The following is a 23,165-nucleotide window of genomic DNA, read 5'->3' on the forward strand; positions in this document are numbered from 1 at the left end:
GGCGCTGCGAATGGGGTTGGCCATTTGATGCCGTTTGAGGTATAGTTAAGGCAGACAAACAGACAAATGCAAAGACAGACAAACCAAAATTTCTTGTTGTCGAAAGTCCCCAAGAAAGACTATCATCTTTAATATATGTATCATTGTTGACAGCACTTTCATTGTGTTATAACCCATATTATATATATACACACAGTTGACTAGCTCTCTCTTGGCAGCTTTAATCATCCTTCTCGCTTCACGAAGTCAAACATAATTTCTGTAGAGCGGAGCTCGTTTCCAGACGTAATAATACTAGTGTCATTACCATGAGTGTGACATAGGTCTTTAAATTCGGCACGCATTTCCGCTGGGGGCACGCCTAGATAAGGAATAGCGCTGCAGACTAGACACAATGACTGAAGCGGTCAACGTATACAACAGGCTTTACACTATTAGTTTGACATTTTTTTTATTCGCCTGTCAACAATTGGTACATTTAAAGTGAGCACTTATTAACGAGGTTTCACCATGGTAATGTGGCTTGAGAGTGAATTTGATTGGATTTCATTAAATCAGGACTCGAAGGAAATGGTAGCTTTATTTGAGGTTTCATATGTGCACAAAGGTTTTCTTGATTTTAGTGAATATATGCAATGACACCAGATGAATACAAAGTGCCTACAATACTTTAAGAAAATGAACATGATTATAAAGGATGCACCCTTATAAAAACTAATGCACAGAAAAACTCGGGTATGCTTTAGTAGCCTCCCCACCCTCCACGAAAACCTCCCCGTCCTCGTCCGCCACCCCAACCGGAGGATTCTTGCAATCCGCCATCAAATCCTCTAGGCCGATAGATGCCTCTGCTGCCAAAGCCACCACGACTTCCACTCTCATGATTGCCATAGCTCCCGTAGCCATAGCCACCCCCATTGCCATAACCATAGCCACGCCCACGGTTGTAGCTGCCTCCATATCCCGAGTGCCCTCTGTTTTCAGCTCCATAACCACCTCGAAATCCACCACGAAAACCTCCTCTGAAGCCACCTCTGGAATCACTAGAGTAGTCTGCTCCTTGACTCTGTCCTCCACCAATGCTGCTCAATCGTGGCATCTTCCTGGCCGGTTGTGTACTTACACTGTAGAAAAAAAACAGGGGGTAAGAAGGAAAGAAAGATAAAGCCCAGTTATATAACAACTAACTATGACAACTAAGAGCTAAAGGTTATACAAGAGCCAAGGGCAACACTTTTTCTAAGAAGTGAAACATAGCAGTAACTGCAGACAACTATATTTAAATAATAAAGCACATGCCTTTTGTAGTCTGAGAAGAGTTTCCATGTGCCCCCTGCTACTAGAGAGCATGCAGCTGACTGAACAGTTGTTTTATGCAGCTGCTGGCAGACTAACAAACAAATTTGTGAAAATGCTGTCCAGCCGACAGCTAGCTCCCCTATAAATGCCCACTTTTCATATTTAATAACCAGGCAAGTAATGGTATAAAGTATTACTTAAAATAAACAATTAGGATAATAAAATTAGATCTTACTGTGAACTTCAAACAAGAACAGTGCACCAGTAAAGGCAAAATGTTAATGAGTGCACTTATATCAGGATGAAATTTTAGTTTTAACATTTAACTTTTCTACCTGATCATCCATAAAAGAAACAATTTCAATGTGAGCTTACCCAAGTGACTCAGTGAAATCTTCCGACTTTTTGGAAGTCTCAATAGAGCCAAAGCGACAAATACTCTTGATCGTACTGATTATCCTTGCCAATCCATCTGGAAGTTCTGTCAGAATCCCAGGGTCATTGGTGATATCATTAATGACATTGTCCACAGCCACTTGCAGAGCGACTATATTGGCAGCAACCTGAGGATCCATCTTTAGATTAATCCTTCAGCACAAAAAAAAGAAAAGAAAAACAGACACATTAGAAAATAAATGGAATGCACCTCAAGCAGTTTTCTCACACACACATACATACTGCAGGAAACCATTTATATTTCTCTTACAGAATACAAAAAATACATGCATTTGTCCGGAAAAATGGTTGCGGTGCAGTGATTGATCAAAGCCACTTCTCTACAGCTTCTGGAGTAGTTAAACTTCCCATTAGAACAATAACATTCTGTACATTTTCCTGAGCAAATATTTGAATTGCCTAACTAGAACAGTAGCATCATGTTTAACAATCCATACATTTGCACCTCTATCTACCTATATGTTTATGCATATCTGTATTATTCCAGATAATTAAACTAACTTACTATTCTCAATTTTACTTTGGACAGATCTAATTTTCTTTATTTAGGCAACCTAAGGCCACCTAGGATTAAACTTTGTCGCAATACACTTCATATGTTCAATACAATGAGGCTTCCCCCGATGAAATGAAGCACTGTTTGAGTAATAAAAGCACAAGTTGCCAATGTATATTTTTCTGCAATTGAATACAACTATGCTGATGAGGATTGTGGTTTCATTACAATAATAAAATATACGGGCTTTACGTCCTAAAGCCACAATACGATTATGAGGGATGCCGTAATGGAGGGCTATGAAAATGTCGACCACCTGATGTTCTTAAATGTGCACTGCAATTTGGAGACAGCCTGTGCCATTGTGCCTCCACTAAAATGCAATCACCGTAGCCAAGATCAAACCTGTGACCTTTGGGCCAGCAGCTGATCACTAAAACCAATGGTCCACTGAGGCAAACTGCTTTCAGTGCGAATTGGGCTAGGTGTTGTGATGAAGTGCTAAAATTGTTCTTTCTAAGCAGAAGCATGAGGCTGCTGGTTTATGACTGGTTACCACAAGTGTGAAATGAATTTGTGAGGGCACACACACATCAGCTACAAAAGATCAATGAAAAAAGCAGCCCCCAACATGCTTGAAATCAACTTTTAAGTGCATGTCATGCAACTGAGCACAAAACACAGCCTCAAGAATTATTCACATCAACTTCGTTTTAAACCATGCAACCAACAGCCACTTAAGTCACGAGTGTTTGTTGGCTGTCACACTCCTCGCATATGCTGTCATCCCAAGTTGTCATAATAATAATAATAATAATAATAATAATAATAATAATAATAATAATAATACCATGGGTTCACACCTCAAAACCACAATACTTTTATCACCCCAAACCACGAGACAACAGCAACCCATCCCGTGAATCGAGCGGTGAAGTATTTCAGGGCGGTGACCTTTTGAATGGGGCTAGTTGTTCGAGTGTGTGACCCATCACCTTGCAGCCTTCACATGCCAAGGAAGAACCACGTTGGTGCCACAGGTGCATAGTGTGGTGGCCATGCCCCAGTCAAGGACCTGAGTGAGTGTGGGCGGTGAAAGTGGTTTGTGTCCTTGATTGGACAGTGTAATTTGGAGCGGTTCACCCATTTACAAATATTTCAACAAAGGGAAGGATGCCCTTCTTTCTGGGCTGTTGCACGAGAGCACCAAAACGGACATCACAGCCTTGGCAGTGCATTTTCGGGGATCACTCATGTTAACAACAGCCCACAGAAGGTTATGGTCGCACACAGGAAGCCTTCATTGTCAAGATGCATAATCAACCTCTGTGGGGCCATTTCACAATCATGACATAGCGAAATCTTCATCATGTATCATGACATGTTCACCGCGTAGCAAAATGATTTGATTGATATGTGGGGTTTAACGTCCCAAAACCCCTATATGATTATGAGAGACGCCGTAACGGAGGGCTCCGGAAATTTAGACCACCTGGGGTTCTTTAACGTGCACCCAAATCTGAGCACACGGGCCTACAACATTTCCGCCTCCATCGGAAATGCAGCCGCCGCAGCCGGGATTCGAACCCGCGCCCTGCGGGTCAGCAGCCGAGTACCTTAGCCAATAGACCACCGCGGCGGGGCGACCGCGTAGCAAAATGCTCACCGAGTAAATAATGTTGTAATTAAGCCTCTGTAGTTTCCCTTCAGCCTCTTTATCCTGACTCGGCATTTTCCTCACTAGTCTCCGATGCCTGCTAAAGACAGTCGCAACAACTTTATGGCAGACGGTGGAATGAGAGGGATTGACAAGTGACATAGGTCAGCTGACTGCCCTGGACCGTACACTTCGGCAGGATCTACGCAACGTGCCACGACTACGCAGTATGCGGTGAGTGCCTGGCTTAGTGCTTGAGGTGTATCAAGTCTTTAGCCTAGATCTATTCAAAGTTACCACTAGCAACAGCCTAAAAACTGTGATTGCTATCTCAGTGCAGAGCAGCATTCTGTGATGATCTGAGTAAGCAAGGATTAGCAGGGTACCTCAGACTATTTGATAGGAGCACAACGTTCCAAGGTTTTTCTCTTTTTTTTTAAGGGGGGGGGGGTGTGGTGGTGGTGGTGTTTGTGGTTAGAAGGAAGAGGAAAATGGCACCTAATTTCTGTCTGCCTCAAGGGCGACACGGCGCAGTGCCTTATAGGGGTGGGGGTAAGGAGGGATAAAATAAATAGAAGGAAATAGATGAAGAAATATAGAGGCAAGCGACGGAAAATAGAAGGATAGGAAAGTGGGGATCCGGTCGAAGCAGTCCAAGGGCGGGGCACCACAATGCGAGAGCTGCACGACGTCAGGAGACTGCGGAGGGCGAACCAGTCGGCGGGAGCTACGCTGGTGTCCGAGATCACGAGGGCACGTCCGTCCAACTTGAAATCCTCCGAGCGAATCCGGGGGGGTGTTCGAGTCAGTAGAAGAGTGATGGAGAATTGGGCAAAAAGTAGAGAGGGATGTTGGCCATGTGGTGCATCTTGTGTGAATAAGCTTTTGGCCTCTGCTGTGGAATTTTCCAGGCTCCAATATCTCTAGATCCAGAAGTGAAACGCTGGTGGGTTTGTGTTTTGTCAGAGATGAGCCACAGCAAAGTAGTTGGCATGGACGTGATGAAATTAAAGAAGATGGACTGTTATTTTTGTGTGGGGAGCTCAACATAGGAGTAGACGACGCAATGCTACAAAGTAAGCATTCAAAGCAGTAGCAACAAGGAGGATATTCCATAGTTCGTGAATATATTCTTCAGTGAATAGGAAGAGAGGAAGGAAAAGAGAGAAGAGAAAATAGAGGAAGTAAAAAGGTATGAAGAATACAGCACGAGGATGAAAGTATTGACAGAGTGTGACAGAGTGGAATGTGAGTGTGAAAGACTGGAACATGAGTGAGATGCCAAGCAGTGGAGGGGTCAGTTTGTAGACATAGCACATAAGAAATGCCAGGAATACTAGTCGAGTGCAGTACAATTCAGTCATAGAGAAGGCTAGCAGATGTGCGAGCAGTGTGTTTATGAGGGAACCGAAGGTATCAGCTGCGAAAGATGTTGCGCTAAAAGAAGATTCCGCTGCAGGCTAGAGAAGAATGCGGCGAGGTGCTGTGCCAGTGGAATGCTTGCGAAACAGGTAAAACAGTTGTGAAAAATTTAACACAGAAATCAAGTGAGATTGTCGGGACAGTGAATCCTGCATATGATGTTCAAGAATATCTTCACCAGCTGTGCAAAAACACCAGCGTTAAGCCAGTAGACTTCAACAAAAGTATCGTGTAGAATAAACAGCGCAGTTGTGAGCTTTGTTGACTGTGTCCCTATGGTTCATCTTGCATGCGATGTCAAAGGATATTTCAACGCACTAGGTCGACAGTGTGTACTTAAGTTGTACAGGGTCGAGCTAGAGTAGTAGTGGATCGCTCCCAGACATGTGAGCTAGGTTCAAGTGAGTGTATCACAGCAGTGGATCTTGCATGCAGTGTCCTAGGATATTTCAACCCACTAGGCAACACCACCAGACCAAGTTGAAAGAGATGGTGCTGAAGAACTGAGTGGAGGGTACCAGTGTTGAGTTGCCACTCCGGAATTAAAATGATTCCAGAATCATTCCACATTTTCGCGACTCTGAATGAAATGGGGCAATGCTTGAAGGACTGGAATGGGAATGGCATCAAGCACATTTTTCCTGGAAATGAAAAGAGAATTGAATTAAGTCTTTTTCCGAAAATAGAACACATTTTTGTCTATGTCCTGTTTTTTAAACTTTAAATATTAGTAAATCAGAGCCTCGAATTTAACAACAAAGCAGCATTTTTAAAATCACTAAGCTGATTACAAGCATGGTATCTATAAGCAACGCGCCTACCACAACTATGTCTTTATATCGATGGTGTCGCTCCGAAGTTTGTCTCTATTCTTCGCGTAACGGCATTCGAGCGGAACTACAGCTGCAGCATCCCCCTCCCTTTACACCTTGCCATTTTTTCCTGCTAGGCAGCGCCCCAGCCACCCGCTGTCTCTCCATCCTTGACTTCTTTTGCTCGGACGCACATTATGTTGAATTCCAATGGCAGAGTCGGAGCAACTTTTTCTGCTACTTTTGGAGCAAGTTTCTTCCAATGGCAGAGGGAGGGCGGGAGTCAAGAGTTCCAATGAGAAAGTTGGAGTGAATTCAGAGCAGGAGTCACTCCTTGGAGCAGGAAAACCTGCAACGCCAAAATCAGTGGAGTGGACTAGACCTCCACAAACCGCATTGCCTGCTTGGGGGTGCGACGGCGCTTCCGGTCACTCGCGAGTTGTGATTGCAATGGCCGAAAACATGGATGGCGCAGCTGGCCTGGCTACCCCAGCTAAGCGTGCAGCATTGCTTCTGCTTCTCGACAGCGACAGCTCAGAGTCAAAAAGCTCGAGTTCCAACACTAGTGAGAGTGATAGCGGCGCTGAAGCTTGTGCATACGAGCGGTAATTCGACAAGATATTACGCGTTCCCGCGAAGAGGCCTACAGCCGTGCATTTCCTCGAGGACGTCGTTCAGCAGTAGTAGGACCATGAAGTGAAAAAAAAAAGAGAAAGCTTCCTACACTTGTTTCAGGAGGTGGAGATTTCGTTTTTTTTTTTTTTTTTTTTTTTGCATTTCCCAAGGCACTTTCGACTGGCTCGGCCTGAGGCCGAAAAGTTGATCACAGAGTTTGCTGCCTCGTCAATGTGCCCTTTGACTACACATGGAGGAGTTCCAGTGAAATTTGCAGAAAATCATGTCTTGGCATCTATCTGGTTAGTTACACCCTCCACCCACCCCCTTTCTTTTTATTGTGCGATGCCTGCATAAGGTCGCTGCTTACAGTGCACTGTGATCTGAAGCTTTTTTTTTTTTCCTCGTACGTGTCATCTCGCTGCGCAGGTACGTGGCCAACAAAACCTGTATGCGAGACTTAGCAAGCCGTTTCGACTTGTCAGAAAGCTCCATTCACCGAGTCCTTCAGAGAGTAGCAGAGTTCCTCTTGACGCTGGGACCATCGGTTATAAAGTGGGGGCTCGTTCACTGGATTTCGTGCCGACCGGTTGTGCCCTCGCTATCTCCAACGTCAGCGTAGCTCTGGCCGACTGGGCTGGCCCTATGCCAACTCGTGACGCCGATCATCAATGACAGCGTAGCTCTGGCTAACTGGACTTGACCTACGCCATCTCCTGACGCCAAAAAGAGCTCTCGCCAGTGGTGCCCCGCCCTCGGACTCCTGCAACCGTGTCCATCTTTCCTGTCTTCTCCTTACTTCCGTCGTTCATTGTCCCTGCACCTCGCTCTCTCCTTTCTCTCTCTCTACCTCTACCTTTTAATTCTATCCTTTTAATCCCTTCTCTACCCCCCATCCCTAGTGAGCTACTATTGAGGTGTCCTCCCCCTGAGAGACAGTTACGGAGCTCACTTTTATCTTCTCTTCTTTTAAAATCACTCCCCCCCCCCCCCCCTAATGAAGTTTCCCGCAGACCTGGAGAACCTCGCCGGCAATTTCGAAAAGGTTTGTGTTGATTTTATTTATGATCAGAACCAACGAAATTCGAACAGCCAGGCTTTGTTGATCGATATTGCAACATGAATGCATATTTATTGTGTGTTATTTCAAGCTCAATAGTACCCTGTGCTGAGCCTTCACGAAAACATAATAGGTCGTGATTATATTGCCTAGTTTCTGCCAGTAGTGGTTGAAACATCTAAAATATGTCTGTACTGCAATCGCAACAAATATCTTTCACATGAATGGTGCTGCATGCTTTGTCATTCCTGTTCAGATGTACCTTATGATATGTAATGGGTCTCGTCAAACCAACAGGATTCTCATAATGTCCTTCACTGGGGTAAAGGAGAAAGCATACTCAGGTTTTGTTTTGTTTTCTCTCCCACCTTATTATTGCAAAAAGAGATGTGGCCAGGAAAATTTTAATATATATTATGGACAGCTATACAAGTTACCTTCACCGCTTGTGGAAATGATGACTTTGGTTTTCATTTTTGATCTCAAATATATTGTGCTGTTCCATGACGGAGGTACTAGGTTGGAGCCCTAGCATTTCCTGGTAAAGCTTCTTGCAAATGCTCATTTTTTGCTTAGACATAGATGAAATCACTCAGTGAAAGGGTACGGCTTGCTTGCAGGTGTCTGGAATGCCTGCTGTCATCGGTTGCATGGATGGTTCGTACCCGAGGATACAGTGCCCAGCCAAAAAAGTTGCCTCTACGTACTGCTGCAGACACCACCTTGCGCTAACCTGCAAGCCGTATGTGACCACAAGAGATGCTTCCTTGATGCATTCATTGGAGCCTCCAAAAAAATCATCATCATCATCATCATCAGCCTGGCTACGTCCACTGCAGGACAAAGGCCTCTCCCATGTTCCGCCAGTTAACCCGGTCCTGTGCTTGCTGCTGCCAATTTATACCCGCAAACTTCTTAATTTCATCCGCCCACCTAACCTTCTGTCTCCCCCTAATCCGCTTTCCTTCTCTGAGAATCCAGTTAATTATTAATGACCAGCGGTTATCCTGTCCACGTGCTACATGCCCGGCCCATGTCCATTTCCTCCTCTTTATTTCAACTATGATATCCTTAACCCCCGTTTGTCCCCTAATCCACTCCGCTCTCTTCTTGTCTCTCAAGGTTACACCTACCATTTTTCTTTCCATTGCTCGCTGCGTCGTCATCAGTTTAAGCTGAACCCTCTTTGTGAGTCTCCAGGTTTCTGCTTCATAGCTAAGTACCGGCAAGATACAGCTGTTATATACCTTCCTCTTAAGGGATAATGGCAATCTACCTGTCATAATTTGAGAGTGCTTGCCGAATGTGCTCCACCCCATTCTTTATCTTCTAGTTACTTCAATCTCGTAGTTAGGCTCTGCGGTTATTACCTGCCCTAAGTAGACATAGTCTTTTACAACTTCAAGTGCACTATTACCTATCTCGAAGCGCTGTTCCTTTCCGAGGTTGTTGTACATTACTTTTGTTTTCTGCAGATTAATTTTAAGACCCACCTTTCTGCTCTCCCTGTGTAACTCCGTAATCATGAGTTGCAATTCGTCCCCTGAGTTACTCAGCAATGCAATGTCATCGGCGAAGCACAGGTTACTAAGGTATTCTCCATTAACTCTTATCCCTAACTGTTCCCATTCTAGGCTTCTGAAAACCTCCTGTAAGCACGCGGTAAATAGCATTGGGGAGATTGTGTCCCCCTGTCTTACATCCTTCTTGATTGGTATTCTGTTGCTTTCTTTATCAAGCACTATGGTAGCAGTTGATCCCCTGTAGATTTCTTCCAGAATGTTTATATATACTTCATCTATGCCCTGATTCCGCAGTGTCTGCATGACGGCTGATATTTCTACTGAATCAAACGCCTTCTCGTAATCTATGAAGGCTAAGTATAGTGGTTGGTTATACTCTGAGCATTTCTCTATTACCTGATTGATAGTATGAATGTGGTTGATTGTTAAGTACCCTGTTCAAAATCCTGCTTGTTCCTTTGGTTGATTAACTCTAATATTTTCTTTACTCTCTTAGCAATTACCTTTGTAAATAGCTTGTATACTATAGAGAGCAAGCTGATCGGCCTGTAATTCTTCAAGTCCTTGTCATCTCCTTTCTTATGTATTAAGATGATGTTAGCGTTCTTCCAAGACTCTGGTACCCTTCCCGTCAGAAGACACCTCGTAAACAGGGTGGCTAGTTTTTCTAACACAGTCTGTCCTCCATCTTTCAGCAGATCTGATGTTACCCGATCCTCACCAGCAGCTTTGCCTCTTTGCATGCTCTCCAAAGCTTTTCTGACTTCTATCATTACTGGTGGAATGTCGTCTGGGTTACTGCTAGTTCTTATAGTATTAAGCTCGTGGTTGTCTCGGCTACTGTACAGATCTCTGTAAAACTCCTCCGCTATTTTAACTATCCTATCCATATTGGTAGTTATTTTGCCTTCTTTGTCCCTTAGTGCATACATCCTACTTTTGCCTATCCCAAGTTTCCTCTTCACTGCTTTGAACCTTCCTCCGTTTTTCAGAGCGTGTTCAATTCTCTCCATGTTATACCTTCTTACATCGCATACTTTAAGTCTATTATTCAACTTCGAAAGCTCTGCCAGTTCTATTTCGTCTGTTGTACTTGACTTTTTCATGGTTTGACGCTTCTTAATGAGGTTCTTCGTTTCCTGGGAAAGCTTGCCAGTGTCCTGTCTAACTACCCTGCCTCCAACTTCCACTGCACACTCCGTAATGATACTCGTCAGATTATCATTCATTGTATTTACGCTAAGGTTGGTTTCCTCACTAAGAGCCGAGTACCTGTTCTGCAGCGACACTCTGAATTCCTGTACTTTCCCTCTCAGTGCTAGCTCATTGATTGGCTTCTTGCGTATCAGTTTCTGTCGTTCCTTCTTCAAGTCTAGGCGAATTCAAGACCGTACCATTCTATGGTCACTGCATCGTACCTTGCCAACCACTTCCACATCCTGCACGATTCCTGGGTGTGCAGTCATTATAAAGTCTATTTCGTTCTTATTTTCGCCATTAGGGCTCCTCCATGTCCACTTGCGGTTTTCTCGTTTTCCGTAGAAGGTATTCAAAATCCGCAAATTATTGCGTTCTGCGAATTCTACTAGTAGCTCTCCTCTGGCGTTTCTAGTGCCGATGCCATAATCTCCTACTGCCTGGTCTCCAGCCTGCTTCTTCCCTACCTTTGCATTAAAGTCGCCCATCACTATAGTATACTGTGTTTTTACCTTACTCATTGCCGATTCCACATCTTCATAGAAGCTTTCAACGGAAGCGTCATTATGGCTGGATGTAGGCGCGTAAGCCTGTACTACCTTCACCTTGTATCTTTTATTCAGTTTAATTACAATACCTACCACCCTTTCATTAATGCTATAATATTCCTCTATGTTGCCAGCTATGTTTCTGTGAATTAGGAACCCCACTCCCAGTTCTCTTCTGTCTGCCAAGCCCCGATAGCAAAGGACGTGCCCATTCTGTAGCACCGTATAGGCCTCATCTGTCCTCCTAACCTCACTGAGCCCTATTATATCCCATTTAACACCCTCTAGCTCTTCGAATAGTACAGCTAGACTTCCCTCACTAGATAAGGTTCTAGCGTTAAACGTTGCCAAGTTCAGGTTCCAATGGCGGCCTGTCCGGATCCAGAGATTCTTAGCACCCTCTGCTGCGTTGCAGATCTGACCGCCGCAGTGGTCAGTTGCTTCGCAGCTGCTGGGGACTGAGGGCCGTGAGTTATTTGACGTATGCATGTGGGAGGTAGTGGCCAGATACTGCACCAGGGTGGCCAATCCTTCTCTGGTGAAGGACTGCGTTCCCGGCGGTGGTTACCGTTGAGGCCGCACCCCAGGCCTCTTAATGCAGTTCCACCAACACGCGGATTTTTTTTTTTTTTTAATCCGATTGGGAACTGCGCGGCACCGGGATTTGAACCATGGACCTCTTGCATGCGAGGCGGATGCTCTAACCACTACGCCATCGCCGCACCTCCAACAAAATACACGATTCTAATGTGTTCAGCTTGTTGCCACTGTCAAAGAAGATTGCTTTATTATGTCAGGGCCATTACTACGTATTATGGGACGCAGCTTATCCACTACGAGAATACCTCTTGACACCATACAGGGATTATGGTGCTATGACGAAGGAGGAAAAAGGGTTTAATTATAAGTTTTCAGCAACGCGAGTGCTTATCAAAAATGCATTCAGCACACTCAAGAAGCCATTCAGGCAGCTCATGTACATTGAGTTACACACTATTCACAGGCTCAATAAGTTTATCATCAGCTACTGTATTCTTCATAACTTGTGCATAGATTATGGTGATGAAGAGCCTGATGATGATCACGATGAAGAAGAAGGAACGCCTAATGCTATGCAGGAGCAAGACACTACTGATGAGCACATTGATGAAAGTTTTGAACAGCAAGCTTGGCACAAGCTTGGTGAAATTAAGCATGCAAAGGTATTGGCAAAGGTGTTACAAAAAGATTGTGGGAACACCATGTTAAGCATCTTGCAGTGTGCTGTTTTACTTTATTGCTACATACTAACATTCTAGCCATACTTTATTAGTTTCTGGATATTGTAAGCAATTTTCATGCATTTTTAAAAATTAATTTCAGCTGCAGTGTAATCATTTTCATCTCACAGTACAATTTGTGTTCTTTTTTTTTTTTTTAACATTAGCCGCAGCGCCACGTAACGCATTATTGCGGGGGGGGGGGGGGGGGGGGCACAGTGCTTCATAGAATGAATTCACAGTCTTGTGGCCCAATAAATCACCTAATAACATATTACATTTGGCAATAGCTTATGGGAAAAAAAAGAATGCTGACACAGATCAGTTCTGGGGTTGTATGGCCGTACTGTAAACTTGTGGTCATGACGAGAAGATTGATAACGTGCTGGTTTGAAACATTCTGAAGGATAAATGCCTGTTTTCCTGTTATAGAGTGAATGAAATAGTTTAAATATTAGATTGTGTCTTCGATCATGCAAGTATTACCAATTAAGATTTCTCTTGATACATTGGGAGCTTTAAGATCGGTCATATATTTTCCGAACAAATCTTGCTGCGAATGACTGAACGCGCTCAAGTGCATAAATATGTACTTTGTGAAACTGATCCCACACAGAACAGGTGTATTCCAGTATTGGTGTAACGTAGAGATAATATGCGGCCTGTTTAAAGCTCCTTTTCTAGGGTTTCTGAGCTTTGCACGCCAAAGTGATGCCATGCTCCAGAAATTTCGACTGCCTGCTTCAATATGAAGTGTGACCTCACAACACATGAGGTTCTACTGAAATTTTCATTCAGAGTCAACGCCGAAGATGCTTGGAAGCTTCATTTTCTCAGCATGCTGCCATGCTTTTTCAAGCCGACAGCGTTCTTTGTGTGCCTGCCTTTATATGTGACGCTTCATTTTTTTCTTCTTGACGGTCAGCTTGTTTTTTCCTTTTTCCTCTTAGAGTTTGGCCATTTCATTGAAGAAATGTACCATCTCCAAATTTCTGGAACCAGACAGCTTAGGTTAATTGGGCTCTGGTTCCTTTGTTGCGCTCGTCGACTCCTGGCTAGTCAACGATTGGCTATTTACAAGCTGCATTTAAACTGATGCGTATAGCATTGACCAAGATTGAGGACAGCATGCACAGTGGACACACCAGACCTCTTCTTCTTCATCTTCCGTGTGCAGAATGTCTGATATGTCAGCTATGTAGCAATATCAAGCTCAAATTAGTCATACAGGCGTGAGTACGTGTTCTATCGAAGTCGAAGGCCACAACGTGTTCTCTAGGTCCACTTTTTGTTAGCCAAAGCGAAGGGATGACGCAGTGTAAAAGTGGGAACAATCTGCCAATTTGTAAAAGAGACACCGAGGCCTAAGCTGATGTAGAAACAAATGCAATACAACCACAGATACTAAAGGGAAAAACAAATTATCCCTGCACGTTGGTTTCCATTGATACCCTCACACGAAAGTGAAGAACACTCTACGCACAGCTGATCTTTATCTCATGAGCAGTTTGGTACCTGACACACGTAAATAACTTTTGCGACAAGGAAGACATTGCATAGCTGCACATAGGCGAACACACAAAGTTCCCCTTGCCCTGCTCATGCTTGCGGAGCGTGCTTGACAAGCGTGAGTGCTGACGTGTAGTGCGGCTCAGTGTTTCATATTCGATGGGAAGGCACAAGGTGCGTGAGTGGCAATGCACTGCTCCTGCTAATACCACCAGATCTAGAGGTTACGAAATTTTAGTAAATAATAGTTTTCTCCATATTCACGACCACTTCATACGCGCGACAAAACAGCTTTTTTTATTATTTATGTGACAAGAGTCAGCGCCCTATTGGCGCACCAATAGGGCGCTGATTACTCATCACTTAAAAGTATCTAATAACAAAGTTCATGGAATGTTCAAGTCTCAGTCTTCTTGAACGCTACTTTTATCAGGATAAATGTACTCGATGCTGTCATTATAACATTAACACATTTAAGCTTAAACAATATCAAAACATCACATTCGTTCAAACATACTCTATGCTGTCATTATAGCATTAACCCATTTAGGCTTAAACAATATTAAAACATCACATTTGTTCAAACATGCTCACTATGCAAATACTATATAGTGCAAAATAACAAAAATGCGGACCAAGGTGAAATACACAAAACTTAAAAAGACGTTTCGGCTCCCCACACGGGAGCCTTGTTCACTGTGACTGCGAACAAGGCTCCCTGGGGAGCAGACTTCTTACACCAGCTTTATGGGGGCATTCATCTTTAGCTCAACAAAACAATCAAGATGTATTTCCTACATTGAAGAATTACAGGAATGGAATTGAACTGCTCGGTCATTCCCGGAGTGGGAATGGGCTAGGTTTTTGCATTTCAAAGAATTAAAAGAAATAGAATTGCAGCAAGTCCCGATTCCCCGGAATAGAATTGGAATGGATTGGAGTCACCCATTCCAATGTACAATACTTTTGTAGAGAACTCCCACTGTTCCTAAGAGTGTTAGGCTGTCCGCCAGTCTAGGGCCAAGGCAAATATGATTTGTCCGTAAAGCATTTAGACTGCACAGGCGCGATAGTTCACCAAAGCTGCGAGAGGGTTGAGGAGCAGGAGATGAGAGTGGAGTCATATTTGCAAGATGTTTCAGCGCGCGAACAAAGGAAAAAAGACAGGGTAGACAGAAAGAGCGCTGACTTCCAACTAACTTTATTTCACAGAGTGGCAAGAATATATACTGCTAAAAAGAATGATAACAGAGCATGAAGGTAAAATGCCGATGGTAAACTAGCCCAAGCTTCCGCTCTTGAGAGTGGAGGGCACGAAAATGAGCACTAAGAATCTCCCAGAGTTCATGCTCGTTTATAGGACAACAATTCAAGGGTTTTCAAGGATTTTCAAGGCTATGTATGTGATATTTCAAGGACCCCTTTGTCTATTAAAACCCAACTGACACACCTTCAGGGAGGATGGAGGCTTGAAATAACTAGAATTCATCGAAAAAGAGTAACATCACCGGAGAAAACATAATAAATATGGCTTTGATAACATTTTCTTTCTAGACAACTTTCAATCATAGTTTCTTAAGTTACATAGAGAATCGCTTTCAGTATGACACAGTATGCAAACTTTTTTCAGTATGACACAAGATAAGCAAAACTAAGGAACAGTTTAATGTGCCACTCCTTACTGCTTTTCCTGAATTTCCATATCAATCTCCACTATCTCTCTCTGCTTGGTGCTGACAGACTTCCAGAGCCCGTTTGATTTGATGATGCACGTCAGGTCACTATTTGCTTCTGCCTCTCCTGCATAAGTCTAATGTAGCTGCTAATTCATTAACAGTGACTTCTAGTTTCATTTTATTTTCTGTTAGCATTTCAACCTCCTCCTCAATGAAACATTTTTTTTTTCTCATCCTCCACCTCCTGCCTTTTGCGAGCTTCCAAATATGCGCTGTTGCCTGCCGCGGTGGGGTAGTCGTTACAGTGTTCAGCTGCAAATCAGATGGTTGTGGGTTTAAATCCTGGCTGTGACAGTCACATTTCGATAGAGGCGAAATGGTAGAGGCCTGTGTAGTGTGCGATGTCAGTGAATAACACCAGATGTTCGCAAGTTCCGCAGCCTTCTACTATGGTGTCTCTCAAATTATCTCTTCGTTTTGGGACATAAAACCTAAAATATCAAATTTAAAATTTAAAATGCCCGGTGTTCGTTTCTCGAAGAAGGTGTCGATGTTCTCAATTTTTTTTTTTTTTAAGATGGGCACATTGCATATGCCACGTGCTACATTTACGACATCATAAATAACAGGCAGGGAAATGTGCGACAATGCTTAATAAAAATAAAAAACAAAGGAAATTCAAGAATTTGCGAAAATCCCAGCACTTTCAAGGCCTTAAAAACAAACTTTTCAAGTGCAAGGGTTTCCAGGGTTTCAAGAACCCACATGAACCCTGACTCTATAGAGACAGAAATCGTGTTGTAGATCCAGGAGTGCAACTAAGAGCACAAAAGAGCACCGAATAGGCTGCTTGCCAGCTGACAGCCACCCCTGCAGCCACTCTCATGATCCGGGGTCTGAGGCACCATAAAGTCGGACACTCAGAGTTATCAAAGAGACGACCTTAACGGCTTCCAGTTGCCACACCATTCTCCAGGGGACAGCAGCATCAATAGGGATGACAAACCGTCCCGCTAATTGAGCTGGTTGGGTTATCAAATCATTGCGCTGTCCAATCCTATCACAGGATACCTAACCTGTGCTTGGACAGTGAAATTTCAAGCCATTCCCCCCTCCCCTTATACAGATCTAGGGAAAAGAGACTTTATAATCAGCCACTGCAACTATGTTCCTCTTGTGACGAAATGCTCACTATGTAAATAATGTAATTAAAGCTCTATACAGATTTTCTCCAGTCTCTTCATGCTGCCTCGGCATCTCCCTTCCAAATCTCTGCTTGCAAAAGCCAGTCGCAACACCAGAATTGTTAATAAATTCTGACTATTCTATTAATACCAAAACTTAAAGCCAAGCATAAACTCTTGTGTAAGATAGAACAAACAGTAATATAATGAGTCAACCTCACTAAAACAAAACAATTCACTTCCATTAATGCAGTCAATCATTAAGGAAAAAAACTGCTGCCACACAAAAAACTTGTATTAATTACAGAAAGTACACTAGACTCAGTAAATGGCAATTTCACCGCCTCTTACGTGATTGTTTTCATACTTGAAATCTGCACCTTCTCTGATCTCTTAGCAAAAGAACTGTTGTTAAACAGAGCATGTTCAATTCTCATTTAACGAGTCCATTGTATTACTTTTCTCCAACTACAAAACAGTTCAAATTCATTTTAATCTGCTTGAAGTAATGTCACTATGCAAATAGTTGGAACTGTTTGGCAGCATTGCATTACCATACAGTGATCAGTTACACATCATGCAGTTATGAGCACATGTATCAGTGTACCAGCATAACAGTGGAGTATCTACTCATATCGACATGCATGGTCATAACTCGATGTTTGTTTTCAAGATACCAGAAGGAGTACAGTACTGATACAGGATATTGCAGGAACTTAGCAAGACTCGCTTATTTACATGAATCTGATGAGTTGCTTTGCCCAAACAAGTCCCGCTCAATCAAACCTAAAAACTGAAGTAATACTTGCATGTTATGCATACTATAAAGTATTCTTAAAGCAAGCTTTGTATGCCCACACTCGTCTGTGGAAGACTAATCCTCTAGTCATAATGTGGCTGGAACAGCCGACTATATTGGTAACTGAGCACAGAGGTTATCGCAGATGTACCGAATACTACTTTTATCACTTGTTTCCCATTTCACAGAGGTAAACAGAATGCATCAAAATTTCAGAAATGTGTCAGCAAATAATTCACAGACCTGCTAATATTCAATAGAAATTCCGCTAGAGGGACATTACTGCAAAGAGCAACCTTCGGGAACAGCAATGTACCAGTGTTGGTATTCAGTTATCAATGCACTTTCTGCTTGTTCACCATGCAAGGATAAAAAAAAACTTTTGAGCACAAAACGCTTAGGCCAGAACTGTATAAAAGCAGTCTTTTTCATTCCAACTGCCGCATGAACTCATCGACTCCAATAATCTAACCTCTGCTACAAAAGGTTGACATCGGCTTAAACTAGATGTGCATGGCTTGGTGGTGGTTTCGCAACCTCTCTATGCGAGCAAGAACACATGTGCCATTGCACACTTTTTCACCATAAAGTTATTAGTTGCATAAATTATTTAACTGGTAATGCCACTGTTATCACAAGATGGCGGCACAGTAAGTTTTTGCACAGTTTCGACAATAAAGCAGCACTGCTTTTGTAATGAAAGCTTAATATAAAAACAAGTTATTTTGTGCGAGTTATAAAAATACGAGAACACCAGCTGGCCAGACAACAACAAATGTTTTACGTAGTCTCCTTGTCCTGCGTGTTTTTTAGCAGTCACCTGTCCTAACTCATGAGTTGAACTAGTGACAACAGTGCACCTCCAAATGTACTGGCATACGACTTGCAATAGCCCCACTATGACTGTAATGACTATGACGTGGTATTTTTTGTTAGAAGAGTAGCACCAAAATCTTAGTGTGCACACACTTTTTTTTTTCATTTGTGGTGAATACAGAGTTCATTCTAGCACAGTGCATTGGTAAGACTGCACAAACCTAACCAGACACAAAGAAGACACTTCCCACTTTTGAGAAAACGATCGAGGTGTTTTTTTTTTGTTTTTTTTAAGACTTGGTTGGTATCCTCAAGGCCCTTGCCTGGGCAAGGACTCGGCGAGGCATTCCAACATTTTAAAAGAATCATACCATGCGTTTGTTGCATGATGGCCTAAGCTGCCTATGTACCACAAAAACTAAACCAAACCAAACCAAACAAATAAGACACAGGAAAATGTGCACAGTTCAACTAACTCGTTTGCGACTACGCATCACCAATCAGCCTGCCTGAAAATGTTTCTGAAATTCACTCTAGCAGACCTTTATGCAGAGTACACTACCATACTGAGTTTAATTTCAGGCTTCAATCACGTGGCAACATGAAAAAGTTTCATCTAACACGTATGCCAAGTCCAGTCACTGCTTGCCACAATGAAACAAATGAGTTAATACGTTGAAATCTGGGAAATAAACTTTTTAATGCGACTAAACCACGTGATTATGTATATTAATGAGAACCGACAATATTGTCTGTCAGTTCTGAACAATGTGTTGTCTAACAAAGACAATACTGTCTGTCAGTTTTCAACAATATTTTGTCTAACAGCCTAAAAATCAGGCCTTAAATTCGCACTTCTTTCCTTCTTATAGATATTAAAATTTTTACAAGTTATATTAATTCCATTGCAAAAAATTTATAGAAAGTAAACACATGAAAGCAAATTGAAAGAATATGTATGTTATCTAACATTAGAGTATCCCATTTTTTTAAAAAAAACTATTATGTAACTGCTAGGAACCAGCCGCACATAGTGGAAGAGTGCTTAGGGAAAACTACTTGAAAGTATATACTTGCGCTTGTAGCACAGACAACTCATTGAAAGCTGACACACTGGAAAGCAAACACATACTTGACAGAATTGAGACTTACCAGCCATCAACCTGGACCACACCATTCACTAATTCCACTCTTTTGCACCCAAACAACAAGATATGAGTTGGTGCTATCAATGACATCTGCTTGCAGGACACTGCCCTTGTGCGGATCTGCAATAAAACATGCGCATAATATTTTGACATACCTTTTATGAGGTACCTTGAAGTAATCTGAAAGACACCATTTTTTACTTAAAGGGGCCCCGAAACACTTTTTGAACATGGTCAGGAAATGCTGCCAATCGGTAGTCTAGGCTCCTGAGAACACGTGGGCCCAATATAGTGCAGCGCACTTCTCTCAACAAATGAGATTATTATACTAAAAAATCATATTGTCACAAGTCTGTGTATCACACCATTGGTTTATTTGAGCATGGCGCACCCGGGAGTCACTGCGACCCCATGTTCCATGCACGAGCGTGCAATCACACCGAAAAGATTAACAAAAGAAAAAAAAAAGAAAAAGTGTTCAAGGTCATAAGGCACAAGTGACGTACCTACTTCCCCTGTGCCATCTCTCCCCACTTAGCTTCCAGCGCTGTCATTGTGACAGAGGAGAAAGAGAAGTTTCGGCGGGCGACAAATATTTGTAACTCCATCCGTACTGGACGGATTCTAAAAATTTTTGCGCCAATTCATTCATGAGGTAATGAGCTCCTTTCGCAAAGCCATTTGGTGGCTACCTTAAAAAGAGTTTCAGGGCCCCCTTAAACTTAACTTCCCTAGTATAAACAGGCAACTAAAAAAATCTGATAGGCAAGCAGGAGTTAATTATTCAGGATGACAATATAATTATCTTATTTCCTGAATTAATGAGTTGAATCAGGAAGTTCTTACTATATTTCTACTAAAAATATTTGCAGAGTTCTTGGACTTTTTTTTTTTTTTTCTATCTCTAACCAGTTCCCTCCTAGATTGAGTAGCAACTTTGATATGTGAGGTTTCACATCTCAAAACCACCATATGATTATGAGAGACGCCGTAATGGAAAGCTCCAGTAATTTCGACCATATGGGGTTCTTTAACGTGCACCCAAATCTGAGCACACGGGCCAACAGCATTACCGCCTCCATCGGAAATGCAGCCGCCACAGCCGGGATTCGATCCCGCGACCTGCTAGTCAGCAGCCGAGTACATTAGCCACAAGTCCACCGTGGTGGGGCCATTGAACATTGCATCACAGAGGCATACAAGAAGTTGTTTCATAAAAGACAGATGTTGAAAAGCTGACTACAAGTGAGTGGTTCCTCTGGCTCCTCGCACACCCTACCTGCAAACGTCATGAGGGCGACATTCTTGCTTGCCCAGGAGCTAGACCGTTTCGTAATGCGTACTACCGGGTCCCTGTACTCGTCACTACCACCTACGGTTGCATCGTAACTACCGGAATCCCGAAGGTTTTAAGACGATGCCGTTAGTGCTAAGAACTACTTAACTAGCAAGTATAAACACATGCCAAAAACTTACCTTTTCCCCAAAGACAAAAAATGGGCTTGGGAACTTGTTGGATGCTGGCAGGTTGGTGCAGTTGACTGAAGTCTTGTGGATGAGGGCTGACCTATTGTCAGTGGTGAGAACTTTACGCTTTTCTTTGTGATAGCAAATGTTGGGGTAATGGCCAAGCACCAGCAAAGCCACAACCTGCAGCATGTAAATCAATGATGTCGCTTACTTTCACAGCCACAATGAAGGCAAATACTGCATGTTAAAGGGATGACCAAGCAAATGGAAACAAGTCTCTCTTAGGTTGTAACAGTCTCTAATGTATTTGCTTTCCCAGACAGGCCAATGTCCTTGAACTTGGCATCTCCAATCATAACTAGTATACATCACTTGCCTTCACCCCCGTTATTTCGTGTGCACAAATCACTATATAAGATACAGCCTTTTTATAGAACATTTATAATGGCCGAACAACTTTGGCTTATTACACTGTACAGAAGCATAGCTTATGATGAAGCCAAGGGTTAATGTTTGCCTTACTCAGTAACATCAGCATACCGTTCACTTCTGCTAAGGTATGTCGCCAGCTCTTAAAAACCATGTTTAAAAAAAAAATGAAGTTCCTTCTTATGATATTCTGAGATTCTGCAGACGTTCAGAACTGTGCTACAACAAAAATAACATCTCCATCTGGTTTTGTGTGAGAGTTACGTTGTGTGAGAGTTACGCTGACTAAAGGGACATTGAAACTAACAAATTGTATCTGTTAGATCCAATCATCATCATCATCATCATAAGCCTGACTACGTCCACTGCAGGACAAAGGCCTCTCCCGTGTTCCGCCAGTTAACCCGGTCCTGTGCTTGCTGCTGCCAATTTATACCCGCAAGCTTCTTAATCTCATCTGCCCACCTAACCTTCTGTCTCCCCCTAACCCGCTTCCCTTCTCTGGGAATCAAGTTAGTTACCCTTAATGACCAGCGGTTATCCTGTCTACGCGCTACATGCCCGGCCCATGTCCATTTCCTCTTCTTTATTTCAACTATGATATCCTTAACCCCCGTTTGTCCCCTAATCCACCCTGCTCTCTTCTTGTCTCTTAAGGTTACACCTACCATTTTTCTTTCCATTGCTCGCTGCGTCGTCCTCAATTTAAGCTGAACCCTCTTCGTAAGTCTCCAGGTTTCTGCTCCGTAGCTAAGTACCACCAAGATACAGCTGTTATATACTTTCCTCTTGAGGGATAGTGGCAATCTACCTGTCATAATTTGAGAGTGCTTGCCGAATGTGCTCCACTCCATTCTTATTCTTCTAGTTACTTCAATCTCCTGGTTCGGCTCTGCGGTTATTACCTGCCCGAAGTAGACAGTCTTTTACAACTTCAAGTGCACTATTACCTATCTCGAAGCGCTGCTCCTTTCCGGGGTTGTTGTACATTACTTTCGTTTTCTGCAGATTAATTTTAAGACCCACCTTTCTGCTCACCTTGTCTAATTCCGTAATCATGAGTTGCAATTCGTCCCCTGAGTTACTCAGCAATGCAATGTCATCGGCGAAGCGCAGGTTACTAAGGTATTCTCCATTAACTCTTATCCCTAACCGTTCCCATTCTAGGCTTCTGAAAACCTCCTGTAAGCACGCGGTAAATAGCATTGGGGAAATTGTGTCCCCCTGCTTTACACCCTTCTTGATTGGTATTCTGTTGCTTTCTTTATGAACCACTATGGTAGCAGTTGATCCCCTGTAGATTTCTTCCAGAATGTTTATATATACTTCATCTACGCCCTGATTCCGCAGTGTCTGCATGACGGCTGATATTTCTACTGAATCGAACGCCTTCTCGTAATCTATGAAGGCTATGTATAGTGGTTGGTTATACTTTGAGCATTGCTCTGTTACCTGATTGATAGTATGAATGTGGTCAATTGTTGAGTAGCCTGTTCGAACCAATATCACGTAACTAAAATAACACTGACTAAAGGGACATGGATCACTCTTGTCCGAAGCTTTCGTGCTGTTAGTTATCTAAACGCGAAGCAGATGTTAGTAGCCCAGAAAGTTCACGGGCGGTCTCATCATGCCTCGAGATAGCACACCCCAGCTACTTCAAGCGACGCAGCAGCCTCCCCTCCACCCCTTCCTTTAAAATGAAGCAATAAATGCCATGCCATGATGTTCATCCTTTTTTAACCTTCGGCTATTGACCCTGGAAAGCCAGAGGAGGATGTGAGCAAAGC

The 23,165-nt window shown here is 43.0% G+C and overlaps 1 protein-coding gene across 2 annotated transcripts in view; it reads right to left on the minus strand.

Annotated features, from left to right (window-relative positions):
• Positions 1-434: 434 nt before the first annotated feature.
• mle (dosage compensation regulator mle) overlaps positions 435-23,165 on the minus strand; it is a 155,662-nt gene continuing 132,931 nt past the window's right edge. For both annotated transcript variants that reach the window (XM_037414127.2, XM_037414128.2), the window contains 4 exons: positions 20,953-21,126; positions 19,481-19,596; positions 1,675-1,887; positions 435-1,124 (listed from right to left, as the gene is read on the minus strand). In XM_037414127.2, coding sequence (XP_037270024.1) covers positions 743-1,124; positions 1,675-1,887; positions 19,481-19,596; positions 20,953-21,126 — 885 coding nt within the window. In that variant the 3' untranslated portion in view covers positions 435-742. The remainder of the gene's footprint in view (positions 1,125-1,674; positions 1,888-19,480; positions 19,597-20,952; positions 21,127-23,165) is intronic.

This window comes from Rhipicephalus microplus, chromosome X (genome assembly GCF_043290135.1).
Source record: "Rhipicephalus microplus isolate Deutch F79 chromosome X, USDA_Rmic, whole genome shotgun sequence".
Taxonomy (NCBI): domain Eukaryota; kingdom Metazoa; phylum Arthropoda; class Arachnida; order Ixodida; family Ixodidae; genus Rhipicephalus; species Rhipicephalus microplus.